This window comes from Stenella coeruleoalba (assembly GCF_951394435.1).
Source record: "Stenella coeruleoalba genome assembly, chromosome: X".
Classification (NCBI taxonomy): Eukaryota; Metazoa; Chordata; class Mammalia; order Artiodactyla; family Delphinidae; genus Stenella; species Stenella coeruleoalba.
This window is the reverse complement of record NC_137152.1, coordinates 1,741,652-1,761,054: the sequence shown is the minus strand read 5'-3', so window position 1 is coordinate 1,761,054 and position 19,403 is coordinate 1,741,652. Positions and strand designations below refer to the sequence as shown.

General features: G+C 48.1%; 1 protein-coding gene across 3 annotated transcripts in view; it reads right to left on the bottom strand.

Moving 5' to 3' along the window:
• The window catches only part of GYG2 (glycogenin 2), a 33,508-nt gene extending 14,630 nt beyond the window's left edge, over positions 1–18,878 (bottom strand). For all 3 annotated transcript variants that reach the window (XM_079910388.1, XM_079910389.1, XM_079910390.1), the window contains exons 1-7: positions 18,753–18,878; positions 15,054–15,195; positions 9,250–9,424; positions 7,392–7,554; positions 5,138–5,264; positions 3,412–3,634; positions 647–841 (exon numbers count right to left, since the gene is read on the bottom strand). In XM_079910388.1, the coding sequence (XP_079766514.1) occupies positions 647–841; positions 3,412–3,634; positions 5,138–5,264; positions 7,392–7,554; positions 9,250–9,424; positions 15,054–15,195; positions 18,753–18,759 (1,032 nt within the window). In that variant the 5' untranslated portion in view covers positions 18,760–18,878. The remainder of the gene's footprint in view (positions 1–646; positions 842–3,411; positions 3,635–5,137; positions 5,265–7,391; positions 7,555–9,249; positions 9,425–15,053; positions 15,196–18,752) is intronic.
• Between the last annotated feature and the right edge of the window lie 525 nt (positions 18,879–19,403).

Sequence of the window (19,403 nt, the reverse complement as noted above, 5' to 3'; positions counted from 1 at the left end):
GGCAAAGAATCAACCTTCAGGAAGTGTGAAAAGCAAAACAAAAAACACCAATGCAGACTGATGACGTTCACGGTTCTGGAGGTCAGGCGTCCGCGCTGGGCCTCACTGGGCAGCTGCCCTTGGCAAGGCCGAGCTCCTTCTGGAGGTTCTGGCCCATTTCTTCGCCTCTTCCAGATCATAGAGGCACCTGTGGCTCCCGCACACCTTCAAAGCCAGAAGCTCACATCTCCCCATCGCTCCCCGTCTCACTCCTGCTTCTCTCCCATCTCATCAAGCTTCCTTTCGCCTCCCTCTTAGGAGAACCCTCGTGACGACACTGTGTCCTCCCCGGATAAGCCAGGACCACGTCCCCACGTCAAGGTCCTGAACTCAACGCCGCCTGCAAAGACCCCGTTTCCATACGAGGCAGCATTTCCAGCTTCCAGGGATTAGACGCAGCTGTCATTGGCTTTACTGTGACGTGCAATTTTGCCATTTTCTCTAAAGAAACTCAGGAGGCCCTAATACCACAGAGCAAACTGAAGACAGGTTCCTCCCGTCCCCCCAGCCCCTCCCCGGGACCCCGGGGAGCATCCTCTCTGCTTCACCTCGCGGGGGAACCAGCGTCTGTGTCCCCATCGCACCGGTGCGAAGAGCACATACTTACATCTTCCACAGGGCATGCGTCAGGCGAAGCGGGGGTCTCCTCCACCACCACCATGGTGCTCTCAGGCCAAGGCTGGCGGGGCCCCTCCGCCCAATTGGTACAGGGCTCCCCGGAGCGGGGCACAGCATTTGCACACGACCCCTCAGCAGTGGGCGCTGAACTTGAACAAGGCACCCCAGCGCCCCCGAGGTGAGCCTGCAAGAAAAGGTATTCACAGTTAGCAAGGTCCTCCTGACATCTTTGCCAATCTCCCGCTGCCCATCCCCTCCCCTGTGTGGCCAGTGGTCCCCAGTGCCGACATCCGCGTTCACATTACTGCTCCAGGTAGGAAGGACCCCCAGGCACAGGGTCTCCACGTTTTACTCTTAGAACCACCTGACTTGGTCTTATTTTCCTTCCTAGCCAACCCAGTACCTCGCATACTGCTTTGCAGAAAAGAACAGCAACTTCCTATCAAGAATCTGAATAAACTCCTACTCATTCGTGTCGCATGGTCAGAGAAAGCTTTAGTTCTCTTGAAAAGCAGCACCCAGGTGCACCAAACAGAAACCATAGTAAAAACGCTAAAATGTGAACTCGTTTCAAGATCCCAACGCAAGCATCTGCGGACACTGCACTCCGTCGTACCGATACATGCACTAGTCAAAAACTGACCAGGAAATAAAATTTCCTGGGACCTTATTTTAAAAGGTCTTTGGGGCTTCCCTGGTGGCGCAGTGGTTGAGAGTCCGCCTGCCGATGCAGGGTACACAGGTTCGTGTCCCGGTCCGGGAGGATCCCACATGCCGCGGAGCGGCTGGGCCCGTGAGCCATGGCCGCTGAGCCTGCGCGTCCGGAGCCTGTGCCCCGCAACGGGAGAGGCCACAACAGTGAGAGGCCCGCGTACCGCAAAAAAATAAATAAATAAATAAATAAAATAAAAAATAAAAGGTCTTTGGCAAGGCAGGTGCCTCCCTGTTAAGTCCACTGCAGGGGGACTTCCCTGGTGGTCCAGTGGGTAAGATTCCGTGCTCACAACGAAGGGGGCCCAGCTTCGATCCCTGGTCGGGGAACTAGATCCTGCATGCATGCCACAACTAAGAAGTCCGAGTGCCACAACTAAAGATCCCACAGGCCACAACTAAGACCAGTTGCAGCCAAAAAAAAAAAAAAAAATTCACTGCAGAAACTCTACTATGGGCAGCATGTAGGGTTACAGTTATAAAAAATCAAATGGGGCTTCCCTGGTGGCGCAGTGGTTAAGAATCCGCCTGCCAATGCAGTGAACATGGGTTCGAGCCCTGGTCCGGGAAGATCCCACGTGCCGCAGAGCAACTAAGCCCGTGCGCCACAACTACTGAGCCTGCGCTCTACAGCCCACGAGCCACAACTACTGAAGCCCGTGCGCCTAGAGCCCGTGCTCCGCAGCCAGAGAAGCCACCGCAATGAGAAGCCCGCGCACCGCAACAAAGAGTAGCCCCTGCTCGCCACCACTAGAGAAAGCTTGCACACAGCAATGAAGACCCAACGCAGCCAAAAATAAAAATAAATTAAATTAAAAAAAAAAGAAACCACCTCCGAATGCTACTTCCATCGAGGAGGGAAAGTGGAAAAGGCCCCCTCCTATGACATTTGTAATCAATCATCTTTAGCCACTTAATCTGTGAGGGGCTCTTTCTCTGATGAAGGCGGCTGATTTAAATAATTATTTTTATCCATCAGCCCTGTTAAATCACAGCAGCAATTCTGCTCATGAAACATTTACGGTTTTACACCAAAAAAAAAAAAAAAAAAATGTTGCCTGCCTCTTTCAGCATCCTCCTGCATTAGATATAGGCTGTAGATGCAGAAGGAAAACTAGCACAAGACCTAAAGTTGGGCTGGCCATTAACTTCCAACTATGGTCTTTCTTTCTTGCGACGAAATGACGTATCTTTCCTTGCCTGAGCCCTTCCTGGGGTGTATCAACATTATTTGCTATCTTCTAATTCCGTCCTTTTTTAATGAACATGTCTATAAACATTGAACTTTTTAAAAACCTTATTTCTTTCATTAATGTAGGCCTTGACAGATTTTTTTTAAATATGCAACTTGGTGAGGAATTCCCTGGCGGTCCAGCGGTTAGGACTCTGCACTTTCACTGCTGAGGGGGTGGGTTCAATCCCTGGTCAGGGAACTAAGATCCCGTAAGCCAGAAAAAAAGAATTTGGAATAAAAAGTGACATTTTAAAAATAAATAAATAAAAATATAACTTGATAATTGCTTAAGATATCCTAAATCTGTCTTTCCTAAAACATAAAAAATGAGAAGAGGGACTTCCCTGCGGGCACAGAGGTTAAGAATCCACCTGCTAACGCAGGGGACACGGGTTCGACCCTGGTCCGGGAAGAGCCCACATGCCATGGAGCAACTAAGCCCGTGCGCCACAACTACTGAGCCTGTGCTCTAGAGCCCGCGAGCCACAACTGCTTAACCCACACACCTAGAGCCCGTGCACCGCAACAAGAGAAGCCACCGCAATGAGAAGCTCGTGCACCACAGCAAAGAGTAGCCCCCACTCGCCGCAACTAGAGAAAGCCCGAGTGTAGCAACGAAGACCCAACACAGCCAAAAATAAATAACTTATTAATTTTTAAAAAAGAATAAAACCACTTATAAAAAAAAATGAGAAGAGACTCCAAAAAAAGAGGGAGGAACGTGTATTTGAAGAAAACCCACAGGTGTGGATCACGGAGAGTTTATCCCCGGTCTGAACTCTTGGATGTCAAGGGTATTGTGTGCTTACTGCGTGTCCTGGAGATGTCTGTTCGTCCTCGTGCAGGATATTTTCATAAAGAGGCAGAATGCTGCGGTGGTAAATCCCCCACCAGAGGTTAAGGAAGGACGTCTGATGCTGGCTGACAGACCCAGAGCCCTCCTCCAAGACGGAGCCCGTCTGGGGATTGTACTTGTAGTTCCAAGGCTTCGTGGACCCCAAAAAGTGGACCACCTTCGCGCTCGAGCCGAATCTGAGGAGGAAACACAAAGCATCTGGACTTCCTCTTGGAAGTGACCACACACAGAGAGCCTGTGACAACCACAGGACTCATCACAGACAGCGGGACGTAAAGACGCATCTCAACGAGTTATGGACGATCCTGTCATTAACGACCGCCTAGACTTGCGGTAAAAATAACTGCTTCATCAATCCGCGTGTGCAGCCTTTCATTTTCCACAGACCAAGAAACATAATTGTAACTCACTTGGGATGTTCCCCAAAACGGGAAGAAGAAATCAGGAGTCTTTTAGAAAGATGGGCAGTACCGTAGCCCAAATCATCTTATCCTGAAAACGATAAAAACTTTAAAAAGTTGATTTTATAGTAGATAACGCAAGCTGCAGACCAGAAAACTGGCTTCTTGTACAAGATGGTGAACTTTACCCTCTCGACCTTTTTTTTTTGTTCATTATCACCACTCTCACCAACCTCGAAACTTTTTAAACAATTTTTTCTTAATTGCTTTCCTATGAAATTTTAATATCGTATTTGCCTTGTATATCGACGTTCTGTAGGTACAGCCGTGCTTTTTACATTAAAAAGGATACGATGGCTTTACACCCCACAAACCAGTGTCTGCCTCCTTGGGGGCAGTGCAGCCCCTATTAAAAAAGCACGCTCAAAATCTTCTCAGATTTCCCATTTTCACTTATAACAATGTCCCCCAGAGCAGTGGATCTCACACATTTGGTTCTAGGACCTCTTGACATGCTTACAAATCACAGAGGAACAAAAATGTTTGTTCACGTGGATTCCATCTGTCCATATTCACCGCAACAGAGGTTAAAACTGAGAAATTAGAAAACCCGTGTACCAACTCATTAAAAAACCGTGGGCCCATGATATGTTAACTTTTATATTTTTTCATAAAGTGTAACTATAACTATACATTACTATATATCTTTTAAATGTGTACAAAGTGACATCTTTCATGTCTCTTCATAAACTATAACTATATGTATTTTTTAAATGCGTAAAATGCCACATCTTTCGTATCTTTTCATAAAATATAACTCTCTATATAACTATAATTTTAAAAATGTAAAACGAGTGACACTGCCTATTTTACGAGGAGACGGTTGGTTTCTCATATCTGCACCTGCGTTCAGTACAATGCTTTTTTATCACATCATGTCATGGCGTTTCTGTAAAACCCCACTGTCCAATTATGAGAAAACAAGAGTGAAAAGATGAAAATGACATGTTAAAATTAATTTTTTAAAAGTCGCTTTGACTTCAAAGACCCTTGAGAGAGGGGCGGGGAACCCCTGGGGGTTCCCTGGGCAACACTTTGGGAACCACTCTCCTTAAGCCTAGCTGCCTTGATGACCTATCATGTAAAGCAATAAATAAGCGAGCAGAAGGATGATCTGGTTTTTTTTTTTTTTCCTTCAAAATGCCAAAAGGTGATATTAGATTCTGAGAGAGGATGGTTGACCAGGTATAGAAGAGTTGGGCTTGGCACGAAACTCACTGTTTGAAAGCAGGGCTGTAGGTGTAGGCCGTGTTGCTACTCAAGTTATAAATGAATGGCAAGTGTTTCTGGATGTCTGCTGTGGACCAGTTGCTGAAGAAACTGTTCAACAAGCCTTGGTCTGCCCCTAGAGAGTTAACAAACAGACAAAGAAGTTAATAAAGAATGGTACAGTGCACCAAGAGAATGCAAGACATGTCTGAAGACATCATGGAAAGACACTGGTATCCCAGCGCACAAATTACATTTCCTCTCTCAACCCACTAAAACATGGTCGTTGTCTCAAAAGTGACGGATAACCCACACCATTCATTTAAAAAGTGCAGAGTCTCGGGACTTCCCGGGTGGTCCAGCGGTAAAGAATCTGCCTTCCAATGCAGGGGATGCAGGTATGATCCCTGTCCGGGAACCAAGATCCCACATGCCATGGGGCAACTAAGCCCACGCGCTACAACTACTGAGCTCGCACACCTCAACGAGAGAGCCCATGTGCTGCAGACTACAGAGCTCATGTGCTCTGGACCCCGCACACCACAATTAGAGACAGGAAAAAAAAAACACAAACGCCACAACTAGAGAGAAGCCCGCATGCCACAAAGAAGAGCCCACAGCTCAACCAAAGATCCTGCGTGCCACAACTAAGACCCAAAGCCGCCAAACAAAGAAAATAAAATGAAATAAAAATAAAAAGTGCATAGTCTCTCCAGAATTCTCCACCGATGGTGCAAACAATTAATAATAAAATCGCACACTGTCTCCAAAATTCTCCACCCCTCCCCAGGGAATTCTATCTGGTATTGACAATCGCTGTTCCCATCAATTTTGCCAACTTTGTTACCTCGTCCTTACCTAGAAGGAATTTTTCTTTTCTTTTTTCTATCAATGTTTATTATTATGTCTTTATTGAGGTATAGCTGCTGTACAATAGTATGTAAGTCACAGGTGTATAATAGTGATTCACAATCTTTTAGACATTATACTCCATTTATAGTCATTATAAAATCTTGGCTCTGTCCCCAGTGTTGTACAATATGTCCCTGTAGCTTATTTTATACCTAATAGTTTGTACCTCTTAATCCCCTATCCCTATTCTGCCCCCCATCACCACTGATAAACACTCATTTTTTCTCTGTATTTACGAGTCTGCTTCTTTTCTGTTATATTCACTAGTTTGTTGTATTTTTTAGATCCACATATAAGTGATACCATACAGCATACAGCATTTGTCTTTCTCTGTCTGACTTGTTTCATTTAGCATCATGCCCTCCAAGTCCATCCATGTGGCTGCAAATGGCAATATTTCATTCTTTTTCATGGCTGAGTAATATTCCATTGTGTATATGCCACATCTCTTTTATCTACTCATCTGTGGACACTGATGTTGCTTCAATAGCTTGACTACTGTAAATAGTGTTGCTATGAACACCGGGGTGCACGTGTCTTTACAAATTAGCATTTCTGGGTTTTTTTGGATATATGCCCAGAAGTGGAATTGCTAGATCATACGGAAGTTCTCGTTTTAGTTTTTTGAGGCACCTCCATCCTGTTTTCCACAGTGGCTGCACCAATCTACATTCCAATTTTTCAATAGTCTACCATTTTCTTTCCCGTTACAAAAATTCTAGTATTTTTCCCATGTACTAACGCCTGTTCAGGCAAGTGTCTGGTTCCAGTTCATTCTCTCCTTTATTCTATATCGGGGTTGGCCAACGAAGGCTTGCACCCATTTTTGTAAATAAAGTTTTATTGGAACACATCCACGCTCATTTAAGTCCTGTCAATGGCCGATTTCACCCTACAACTACGGGGATAAATATCTGTCACAGCGATGATACGCCCCACGTATCACCTGGTCCTTTTTTATTTTATTTTGGCTGCGCCGCGAGGTCTGCGGGATCGTAGTTCCCCAACCAGGGATGGAACCCGTGCCCCCTGAAGTGGAAGTGCAGAGTCCTCACCACTGGACCGCCAGGGAAGTCGCCTATTGGGCCCTTTAAAGAAAGGTTGTCCACACATCCTATGTGACAGGACTGAGAAGTTCTCCCTTCTACCCATCGAAGATATTGTCAATGGTCCTCTCTACTGTGTACTTACTTACTTATGTCTTCATCTCTTCCTGCACTTGTTCTTCAATCCCCAACTTTAACTTGCCGCTCACAGATACGGGGTGGTGGGGACTATAGCTGTCGGTGGGGCAGAGGGATGTGTTCAGGCCCCATTCTCTCCCACAAATGTCCAGCTGCCCTTCACCTACCGTCAAAGCTGCCGTGGTCCGTGGCATGCCGCAGCAAGAGGCCATGCGTCTCCAGGGAAGGTTGGAAGACAAACACCCCGCTATTGAAGCAATCCGGCCATCCGGGATCTGGGGCCGCAGAAAGCTCTCTCCTACTGAACAGCTCATCGATATTGGACAGCACCTGGAGCAACAGAGCGTGGGGGATCCGTACGATCTCACAGGGAAGAACCAATCTGACTCCATATTAGACCTGTTTCTCTTAGTTTAACCTTTGTATTCTACTGCTTTTGCTGCAAGTTAATCACCAAAGGGATGTTGCCCATAAGCTTAAACAATACATAATGGCCCAGCTCCGGGAACCCTGCCTCCGGTGCAATGAGTGCTAAGCTAAAATACCTCTGTTGCGCTCACAGGAAAACCTCATCAGGCCCACCTGTGAATGGCTGCAAGAAGGAAGAAATTCTGACCAGTAGCAGGACTTCAGCCCCTCCCCTTTTAGTATAAAAGCAGCTTGAATTCTAACTCAGGGAAGATGGGTCTTTGGGACACGAGTCCACCATCTTCCCGGTCTGCTGGCTTTCCGAATAAAGTCATTATTCCTTGCTCCAACACCTCGTCTCTCAATTTACTGGCCTGTCTCGTGTGGTGAGCAGTACAAGCTTGGACTCAGTAACAGCGACGCTTCTCTTAACCTCGGGGGCACTAGTGAGAAATGCAACAGGAACTTCACAATGGGCCAGACAACGTTCAGTGATGGGAAACTTATACCCAATTTTTTGACTGACTCTCTTATTTTTTTAATTTTTTTGCAGTACGCGGGCCTCTCACTGTTGCGGCCTCTCCCGTTGTGGAGCACAGGCTCCGTACACACAGGCCCAGCAGCCATGGCTCACGGGCCCAGCCGCTCCGCGGCACGTGGGATCTTCCCAGACCAGGGCACGAAGCCGCATCCCCTGCATCGGCAGGCGGACTCCCATCCACTGAGCCACCAGGGGAGCCCCTGACTCTCTTCTTTTAGACTTATATTCAAAAGAGAAGAGTGTGTGTGTAAGATTGCTCCCTGGTTTATTTCAAGGGTTTGAAGTAACACCGTCACTGAAATGCAATTATCACCTCAAGGTTCTTAAGATCCTCCATGGAATGCTCTTAATTGTATATATTCTCTTTCCTCTAGCAAATGTGACCTACAAGACCGGAAATCCATAAACAGAGAGGTCTGCAAGTCAATATCATATAATCCACTGTCTTCGAGAGCTTGACCACCAAGAGCAGTTCTCTCCAACACCTACCGGCTTTCTGAACTGTGCTGTTTGGGAAAGAAATTACTCTGATTACGCACTTCTTATTTTCCTCTCCACCCCCGTTTTCCTACAGAGCTGCTTTTGCACAACCAAGACAAGCTCGCATGTATCTCCGACACTCCAACCTCATTTTACATTTCGACTCTCCAATGGCTGTTCACGAACGTGCCCATCCTGGGCTCCTACACCAAAGGCAACTACCCCAAATGACAATGGGGGATACCACAGCTTCAGAAGCCAGGTGTACCAGTCCCTTCAGGACTCTCTAATTTACAATCAAGAAAGAATACTTCTCTAATATTTTACCTTGTGTAGATAAAATAATGTGATTACAAACCCCTCCTCAGGAAGGAACATGCCTTCAAGCATCCCAGTGTACGCAGCAGGGTCCACTGCAGTAGGTGTGTTCTATCTGATGTTGATCGACTAAACGATGTTGGTGATAGTGATGGACGTTACCTGGTGGGGATCCACCGGCAGGAGCTAGCAGCTTGCTTAAGGAGGGAGCAGCATGGTCTTTGTCGGGGGTTCCTCAACAGGTGGAGGGTCTGGGCCTTGCCCTCCCTTGTACTCACCAGGGTATCTGCATCCAGGAAGACGCACTTGCTATAATGGATGAGTGTCCAACAGTGAAGCTTGGTGAGGGTGACTCCGAGCTCAGGTCTCTTCAGAAAGGCCAGGTGGATGTAGTCTACACTGTCTATCAGGTTCACCTCGATGACCTCATCAAACACCCTCGAGAGGATCACCCTGGAAAAGACATGCCAAATCCCAGGAGAACAGCCCACCTTCTAACACGAGACATGCTGTCCCTTGCTGCTGCAGTCTTCATACCAGGCTTTATTTTCCCCATGTGGGTCTCGTGGCTTTGCCCACGTTCCATTCATGCTTAAAACTTAGGCAAACGTGAAAAGCAAGACATATTAAACAGTCTTAACACAGACTGATTCGGGTCATCTCTTAGGAAGGTACTTTCTCTTTCCAAAGTGCACGGGCAGTGAGAAGGGAAGGCTGAGTAGGTAGAAACCAACAGAAGCTCTCCATCAGTTTTTACTTTACATATTCAAAACCTGCATCGCTCGTTGCATACAAGTTTGAGACTCAAATTTTGAAAGAATGTACATTTCATCAAAATGAAATGTGCCTCTGTTCCATTAAAAATTTTTTTGCTTAAATTCTACTTCATCATTGCCTGGAATATCTTTGCGATGACAGAAAATTAAGAAGGTGCTAGAAAAAGGATAGGGGCATGTCAAAAGGATACAGTAAGTCAATCAGGAGGAGGGCCCAGTAGCCAAAGCTGACGCAATTTGGGCAAGAAAACAAAAACAAACCTAGGGCTTCCCTGGTGGCGCAGTGGTTGAGAGTCCGCCTGCCGATGAAGGGGACACGGGTTCGTGCCCCGGTCCGGGAGGATCCCACATGCTGCGGAGCGGCTGGGCCCGTGAGCCATGGCCGCTGAGCCTGCGCGTCCGGAGCCTGTGCTCCGCAACGGGAGAGGCCACAGCAGTGAGAGGCCCGTGTACCGCAAAAACAACAACAACAAAACCTAAAGTATAACATGAATATTCACGGATCCACACTGATATCACAAGTGAATACATAAGTAAATGGGGTAAAAGGGGTAGCTCTTCCTCCCAGAAGAATTCCAAGTAATAAATGTAGAAGGAATGATGGAAAGAGAAAAATCACCATTAGATGAACATCACAGTGGTACGTGTTGCAGACAAAATTCACGGATGAACCCTAAAAGCAACGAGTAAAGGTTTTGAGGAGAAACAGCATGTTTTCATAGTCTAAAAGTACCTCTCCCAAGATATTTATCAATTACAAAGACAAAAATAATGATTTTACAGTAGAGATACCCCAAAGGAGACCAAGGTTAATGTCACCAGTACCAAGACATCACACACTCCACAATATCACGCACTGAAGAAGGTACTTTCTTCTTTGTAATTCTTTCCTACTTTTCATTGCTTGGTTTCGATTTTTTTCTCTCCCTTGTGTTTTTTGTTTATACCCTTTCTAGTCCTCTGGTGGTTGCCACCCTTAAACCCTCAACGCATCTATTTAACCTTACTATTTCCTATCAAATGTAACAACAGTTATCATCTATCACTTCGCCCCAGACAAGACAGGAATATTAGCGTATGTTCACCTGTCTCCCTCCTCTTTTATCCCCCAACCACCTCCCATGGGGACTGTTAATTCCAGGTTTTCGTAATTATTCACCAATACATTCCCAATTAACTCTCAATATTACTGGTTTATTTGTTTTGCACTGCTTCTTACATTCTATTTCTTCTTTCTTGGATTCACATTTCATCGTGCTTGAGTATATCCTCAAGTAATTTTTTCTCAAAGGTCGTTGAGGGGTAAAACGGCTGAGCTTCTGCATGTTTGAAACATCTTGATTTTGCTTTCAAATTGCATTTAGCTGAATACAGACATTTCATTTCAAAATTAGGTAGTCTAAGAGCTTTGAGGCATCAGCTGTCTCAACCAGGCTGAGACCTGAAATGCCTTTAGTACTTTTTCTTCTTTCTTCGTGCTCCGAAATGGGACCTTCTGTATCATCAACACTTGGGTTTCCTTCATTCATTCTGCTCAGTGCTCAGGGAACACCCACAATCTAAAATCCTTCCTCAGAGCTGAAACGTTTCCTTGAATCCCTTCTCTCCACTCCTGTCCTTTCTGAAACTCCCAGTCTTAGACAGATGCTGGAGCTTCTGAGCCTATCTTTTCTATTCCTTAGTAGCTTTTCCACTTCTACTCTACATTCGTGCTTTCACGTTGCACAGTATTCAAAGTAACTCTCTAAGAAAATACCACGTCGTCACCAATTTCCTCCTGCTTTTTACCCAGTGATTTATGGCATCCTCAAGATTGTATAAAGAGGGAGGTAGAGGGCCAAGAAATGTCATTCTGCGTTACTACAAGTAGCACCTATGTCCTTATAGGCTTTTGTTCAGCTCTCCATGCCTCCTTAACTTAAATTCCTGGAGGGAGAATTAAGTTTCAAGAATGCAATTTGTGTGAACCTACAAGCACATGCTACTGGGCCCCCTTCCCTGCAGAAAGACTCCCCCAGCCATGGATGCACCACACCGCCTGGAGGGATGGCAGTCTCTTGAACACCGCCCCCTGGTCATTTGGAGTCACAGGTCACTGTTTATGTCCTACTGCCCTGACTGCATCACAGAGCACCGTCCCTCAACCCTACCAACGACCGCAAAATACATAACTGGTTCTACAACAGTGCAACTAGGTCTGCCTCAGTGAGCCTTTCCCAGTCTTTCTGTGACACTGTCTCTGAATCTTTTACAGTTCATCATGAGTAGACTGAAAGACTGAAAAAACGTGCTGACAGCTTTGGACAGCTGAGGAGATAGGAATCTAGCAGAGAACAGACATGTCTGGGTTTTTTTTGGCTTTATCAGTTCTATGTAACTGTTCCACGCACACCATGATTCAGGAGATGATGATGGGACCACAAAGAGGTCCCCCCAAGGATGCGTGGCTACCCCCAGGGTCACCGTTCCCAACGCTGGGTCCACTGCAGCCCTTGGTCTGACTCTGAAGACCCAGCGGCCCAGGCACAGGGAAACGTCCACTGCACACAAATGTATTTTCTTCTCTTTTCTTTCTCTTTGGGGCCTGCAGGAATCATCTTAGACAAGAAGAAATACACCTCGAGCATCCATTCATCTGAAACACTATTGGGAGAATGGGTGACGGCCAATTTGGTTAAAGACTAATGACAACACTTAATGTCAATGACTAAGGTCTGTGCACGCCCCCCCTCCCAAAACACCGACGTTTAAAAACACATTTGCCAGCCTGACGCGTCCTAAGTATCACTGAGCTGTTTGATGTGACATGACTTCAATGTCCGTGAAGACAGAGTACGTATCCCTTGGTCATGCCGTCTACCCTGGTTGTATCCATCCATCCATCTCTGCTTATCATTTGGAAGAGTTCTTTCCTTATTCTATGGACAACACCCTCTCCTCGTTATAAATTTTGTAAATGGGCTCCCTAATTGGCTTGTTTTACCTTTTACGTTTACACAACTACATCTGACATGCAGCAGTTCTGGTACCCTTTGTTTTGTGTACTTAAAAATGGCAGACACGTGAAGCCATCATCTATGTCAGTATCTGGAGACGTTTTTCGTTGTCACAAAGGCGAGGAGGGTTGGCGCGGGGGGCGGTGCTCCTGGCACCTGGTGGGTGGAGACCAGGGATGCTGTTACACACCCCACAGGGCACAGGACGCCCCCCATCCGAGGGTCATCCAGCCCCAGATGTCAATCATGCCAAGATCTCGACTTCTAAGATTTTCCTACACTTTACATTTTACCTTTATCTTCAAAATCTACCTGGAAATCATGTGGGTATGTGTTCAACTTTTATATAAAAGGATCACATCATTGCCTTTCTCTGATACAGCAATGTGATGAATTACAATGATAGATTTTTTTTCTTTTTTTTTTTTTTGCAGTACACGGGCCTCTCACTGCTGTGGCCTCTCCCGTTGCGGAGCACAGGTTCCGGACGCGCAGGCTCAGCAGCCATGGCTCACAGGCCCAGCCGCTCCGCGGCATGTGGGATCCTCCCGGACCGGCGCACGAACCCGTGTCCCCTGCATCGGCAGGCGGACTCTCAACCACTGCGCCACCAGGGAAGCCCAATGATAGATTTTTATACAATGAACTATCCTTGCTTTCTTACAGCAAGCATCATTTCTTTCTCTTTTTGTCTTCTTTATTTTATCGAAGTACAGTTGATTTACAATGTTGTGTTAGTTTCTGCTGTACAGCAGTGACACAGTTATACATACGTATACATTCTTTTTCATATTCTTTTCCATGACGGTTCATCACAGGATACTGAATATAGTTCCCTGTTCTATACAGTAGGACCCTGTTGTTTATCCAGCATCATGTATTTCTTTACTGCAGGCCTAGAGTTGCCTTGTTGATAATCTGTACTGGGGGGCTTTTCTCATCTATATGGAAACACAATCAAATCTGTAAATCAAGTTTCCGTATCAAGGTTAGCACAGTGTCTTAAAATAAAGGAACACATTGATTTTTTTCCCCCTAGGCTCTCAGATAGTTCTTTTTGCATGGAAATTAATTGATTGTGCCCAGTTTTACAGAACATCCCTTACAATTGCCCAGGCCCAGGTCCTTCCCCCAGATAAGCCTTTGATAACATCCTCCATTTCTCCCACTGTTACTGGTCAGCAGAAGGGCTTCACTTCTTCTGGTGTCATGTGGACCGTCTGAATTTCCCTAGAAGGATCAAGTATTTCCTACTTTCAATTTTATCAGCAAAGTGTTCTATGTAGTATGTAAGTTTAAAATTTAAGTCGCATCCAGCCACTGTGGAAACCAGTGTGGAGGTTCCTTACAAAACTAAAAACAGAGCTACCTTATGATCCAGCAATCCCACTCCTGGGCATATATCCGGAAAAAACTCTAATTCAAAAAGAAACAGGCACCCCCCGCAATGTTCACAGCAGCACTGCTCACAGCAGTCAAGACATGGAAGTTACCTAAATGTCCGTCGACAGATGAATGGATAAAGAAGATGTGGTACATGTATACAATGGAATATTACTCAGCCATAACAAAGGATGAAAGGATGCCGTTTGCAGCAACATGGATGGACCTAGAGATGGTCACACTAAGTGAAGTACGTCAGAGAAAGACTTATAACATACGATAGCACTTATACGTGGAATCTAAAATATGATACAAATGAACTTATTTACAAAACAGAAACAGACTCACAGACATGGAAAACAAACTTATGGTTACCAAAGAAGAAAGGGGGGAGGGATAAATTGGGAATTGGGGATTAAGAGATACACACTACTATATATAAAATAGATAACCAACAAGGACCTACTGTAGAGCACAGGGAACTCTACTCAATATCCTGTAATAACCTCTAAGGGAAAACAATGTGAAAAAGAATATATATGTTTGTACATATAACTGAATCACCTTCCTGCACACCTGAAAATAATACAACATTGTAATTCAACTATATTTCAATAAAAACGTAAAAAAAAAAAATCTTTAACTTAGCTTAGGACAGTTGCTTCTCAAAGTTGCCCTCTCCCCCCCCAAAATAACTGGCATCTGAATTTCCGTAGTCGAGACAAGACACGGTACCCACACAGCGTGTTGTCTACAAGGATTCTGAAGTTGGCCACACCCCTGGCAGAGCCTCCTCCTTTAACAACGACCGGAGGGCAATGTGCAAGTGTCTGAGGCCCCCCAGGACAGCCGGTGGTCCGGGCCCACGAACCATGGCTGGGACCTGCGCCTTCAGGAGGAAGGACCAGGTGTGTGTCTGAGTCTTACCTGAGCAGGTTGGACACCTGAGGGGTGACCAGCACCACCAGCCTCCTGGTGGCCCTCTGGTCCCGCAATGATTGCCCCAGCACCAGGGCCCCCTGGCAGTAGACGTCATTGGTAGCCAGCGTGACAAACGCTTGGTCAGACACTGTAGACGCAGACAAAAACAACAGGGTTATGTTTTCGACGGGTCGCATGGGACGGCGGGACTGAGGGTCACCTCCGATTCTCTCAAGCTTCACAACTCTAACTCAGTAACTGTTCGCTGTTCGAAGATACGCATCAAAGACATTTCACATGCATCCTTTTGTTTCAAAATAAAGCAAAACAATTCTTCTTCAAAACAAGAAAAAGAAAAAAAAAACACACACAGGAAAAGAGGAAACCCTAAACACGAGTGAGACAAAGCCAAGAGGAGCATCATTAAAATTCCCTGGTTCAGATTAACAGATACAAACTACTGGATATAAAATAAACATGAGGTCCTACCTGTATGGCACAGGGAACCATATTCATTATCTTGTAATAACCTATCAGGGAAACGAGTCGAAATAATATAGATAGACACGTATAACTGAATCACTTTGCTGTACACCTGAAATCGACACAACGTTGTAAATCGTCCAGACTTCAATTTAAAAAACCTTCCTGGTGCTGCCACACGGCAAATGGGCACAGCTCAGACCCCTTATGTGATTCTGCACTCAAGTCTCAGAAACTCACCCAGAACAGGTGGGTCTTGGGCGAACACAAAGCAACAGGTGGAAACAGAGCTTTGGATTTTCTGAGTCACCGTGAGGACTCCCACCCAGCTCAGAAGAACTGGGCTCTCAGAAGGAATGGCCAAAGCCATTCATTAAATTCCACACAACCCACTTGTTGGAAAGACTTCAACTCGAGGATATATGAGGCCGAGGAGATGGGAGAAGGGAAAATATATTGTCTCATTAACCAAAAGGCCCTCAGTTTCCTAATGTCTCCGCAGCAGAGGCAGAAACTCAGACGGCCAATCCGATTTATGGCAGTTTTGAATCTAAGTGGGAACTCGTGACATTGACTTTAACGGGGACTTTGAAGCAGTGTGACTCTGGGACCCCCAGGAGCTGGTTGCCAGGATAAAAACAAAGGGATCCAGAAATCCAGGCCTTGGCTCCCCTGCTGTCGACAGAAATTAAAATTCACAGCCCACGGCTGGAACACACAGAGCTCAGTTCTCAAAGACCAGACGGTCTTCCCCTCCAGCCACCGTGCCCTGCCCAGAGCACGGCCCAAAGATACCGTCATGCCAAACAGAACACCAGGACCCAAGCTTCTGGAGCCGGTTTTCCTGCAGCTGGCATCGTACCCTTGACATTCCTTTGGGGTAAACGCCCAAGCATGCCTGTTCCAACAGCTCCTGTCTACACATTATCCTGTATTAAGAGGGAATGAGAATTCCTGGCATTTCCACTGCAGGCTGAGTATCAACGACAGCAGACCTCAGAACTCAAGTCTGCAGCCCAAAAGATATGGGTCTAGCTATCCACCCATCCAGCCATTTTTTTACCCATCTATCATTATCTAACGTCTGTCTATCCAACTGTTTATCATTCACCTATCACCCTTCTATTTCTCTATATCTATCACCTATCTCTACCTGTAGACAGAGCCACATCATCTGGAAGGTCTCTGGGGACCCAGATGGCTGAGGCATGGGGCAGGTGGGCTACAGTGGGACCAAGCAGCAGTGACGGGCAACTGTCCAGAGCTTCCGATTCTCGGGGAGGAGACAGACAGGGCTGGGTCTGCAGAGTAGGTTTTACGGAACTACTGGACTCTCCCTTTGCTAGGGGGAGGGATTATGCCTTCTGCTAACAGGATGACAAGACAGCCCCAGTGGAGAGAAGACCCCCTTTCTCCAGCGACCCCAAGACTCAATGTCACGTTCTAGGTCAAAGACACATGACTCCAAAGGCCAGCCCCCAGGGGCCGGGGCATGATGGTGCAAAATCATGGCTGGATAAGATCTCCGTCTCAAGTGCAAAGGCAGACCAGTGGACGTCAATGTCACAAAGGCTGAAAACTTCACGGACAAGTCTGCAGATTCCAACACCACCTTACCTCTAAGAAACTCCCATCTGTCAGGTTTGGGCGTGGCATCAAAAAAACACGCCACAATTATCCAAGCCTCCTGCATTTGTTTCCACCAGGCAGGGCGCTGGGGAGGGGACTTCTGGCATGCGTGCAGGGTGGGAAAACAGAAATAGAACGGGTGGCTGTCCTCCAGCCCCAGGTTGGGGGGAAAAAAAATGCCGCAAAACCGAGTTCATCCTGAAGACGGCGGTGGCTGACAGCTTTATAACAGGTCTGGGAGAAATGTTTACTTCTCTTCCTCGCCTTCCTCTACCCCACCCCCCTTACAACCCACCCCCGGACCCTGCCCCGAAATAACATCCCGACTTCCTCCTCTGCCCCTCCTCTTATACTCAATGGTGTTTTTTGTTCCCTGCAAAGTGCTGGACACCCAGCTGGGCTCTTTCTAGCACATTCCGTGGCCGATGTGTCCGAACGACCCTCCTGAATGCTACCATTATATTGACCCCAGCGGGTTGGCAGAAAATGTGTTTTTCACTCTGCAGAGCTCCAAACCGCCGCCTGGAACACACAGACTTTTCTGCTTCTCTGCGAAGAATCTGACAGCACACCGCAGCACACGGCAGGATATCTGCCTTCTCTGCCCCAACAATTCTCCTCTCTAAGGCACAGAGGAGGTACAGAAGCATGGAAACCGCTCCCTGAATTACCAAATCGCTCCTCTGAATAAAAAGTAACCAGATTTTTTTTTTTTTTCTGAAAAATGCGCTCATGCACGTTCAGGCCCGGACTGGTGCAAGCACGGGACGTCTTCATGATAAAAACAGGACGGGCATCTTTCCCATGGGTGGAGGTTATGTTTCATCACCACATTTCTTGGGAGCTTTTTTTGTTTTTTTGGCCATGTCGCAGCATGTGGGATCTTAGTTCTCCCACCAGGTATGGAACCCGTGACCCCTGCATTGGAAGCACGGAGTCCCAACCACTGGATCCCCAGGGAACTGCTCCATCATCACGTTTCTACGCTTTGGAAGTCTACTGTCCAAATCGGATGTCCACTCCAGACCCAAGAGAAGGCAGACAGGACCAAATTGCAGCCCTGGGGGGCCAGGGCTCGCCGAAGTCCCAGCATCTGGCCACGGTCGGCCTGCTGCCCCGCTGCGGGATTAACCCTGGATCTTTACCGGAATAACCAGTTCTGCCTCCAGTCTGACCTCGAGGGGCGAGGCTGGGGGAGGGGAACCACAGGCTCTGTCTTCCCAGAGCCATAGGGGCACGAACTCCCACGGGTCTCCGCGTCCGTGAGACGCCCACGCGTTTCCACGCTGGCCAACAAACCAGCCCATTTAATCTCCAAGGGCTACTTTTATACAGAAGGAAAATTACCAAATCTCAGCGCCCCCTGACCATACTAAACCTCGCCCACCTCCCAGCTGCTGAGACCCCCATCTCCACCTGCCCCAGGGACACCAAGCTCTCCAGCCCCGGGGGACACTGGGAAGGCGCACCGTGGGAGCTGAGGGATTGGGGGCGACCTTGCGCGCGCAAAGCGGGGGGTGCCCCCAGCGCGGGCCAATCTGAGCCGCGCCAGGAGAGCAGGGAGGCTGAGCACGAGGGGTCTTCCCGACTCACCCGGCATGGTCTGAGGCCCAGCGCGCCGTGGGCACCGGGCGGCCAAGTGCGCCTGGGCGCGGGGGCGGCCTCGAGCCGGGCCTGGCGGAGGCGTCGTCTCCAGGCGACCCGCGCGGAGCTCCGGGCCTGCGGAGACAGCTCGGCATTCCAGACAGACCCCCGGGGCTGCAGCACCGCCCTACAGCCCCTCCCCCGGGTCAGCCCCTCCCCACCCCGGTCTCCCCATATTCCCTCTGCGCTCCAGGGCTGCCTCTGCCCACACCCCGTCGTCCCCCGGCCCCTGCCCGCCCGGGTGTCCCCAGCGACCTCGCCGCGCCCCGGGCAGCCTGTGTCCCAGGCTGGCCCGGCGCCCCTCGCCCCGCAGAATACTCTTCGCCGCGCGACCACCACTGCGCCCCCACCCGCGCCCTTCCTCAGCGCTCGGGCAGCTCGCGCGCCCCCAGGCCCCCCGAGCGCCCAGGCCGCCTCCGCGCCCCTCCCCAGGCCCAGCACCTCCACTGCGCCCCCGAAGCTTCCGCCTGGCGCCGGCGCCTCCCCCGCCCCCCGGCCTTCCGCACCCCTGCGCCCCGCCCCGCTCCTCCCCCGCGCTCGGGCAGCTGCAGCGCCAAGTCCCCGCCGCGCCCAGGCCGCCTCCGCGCCGCCCGGCCCCTG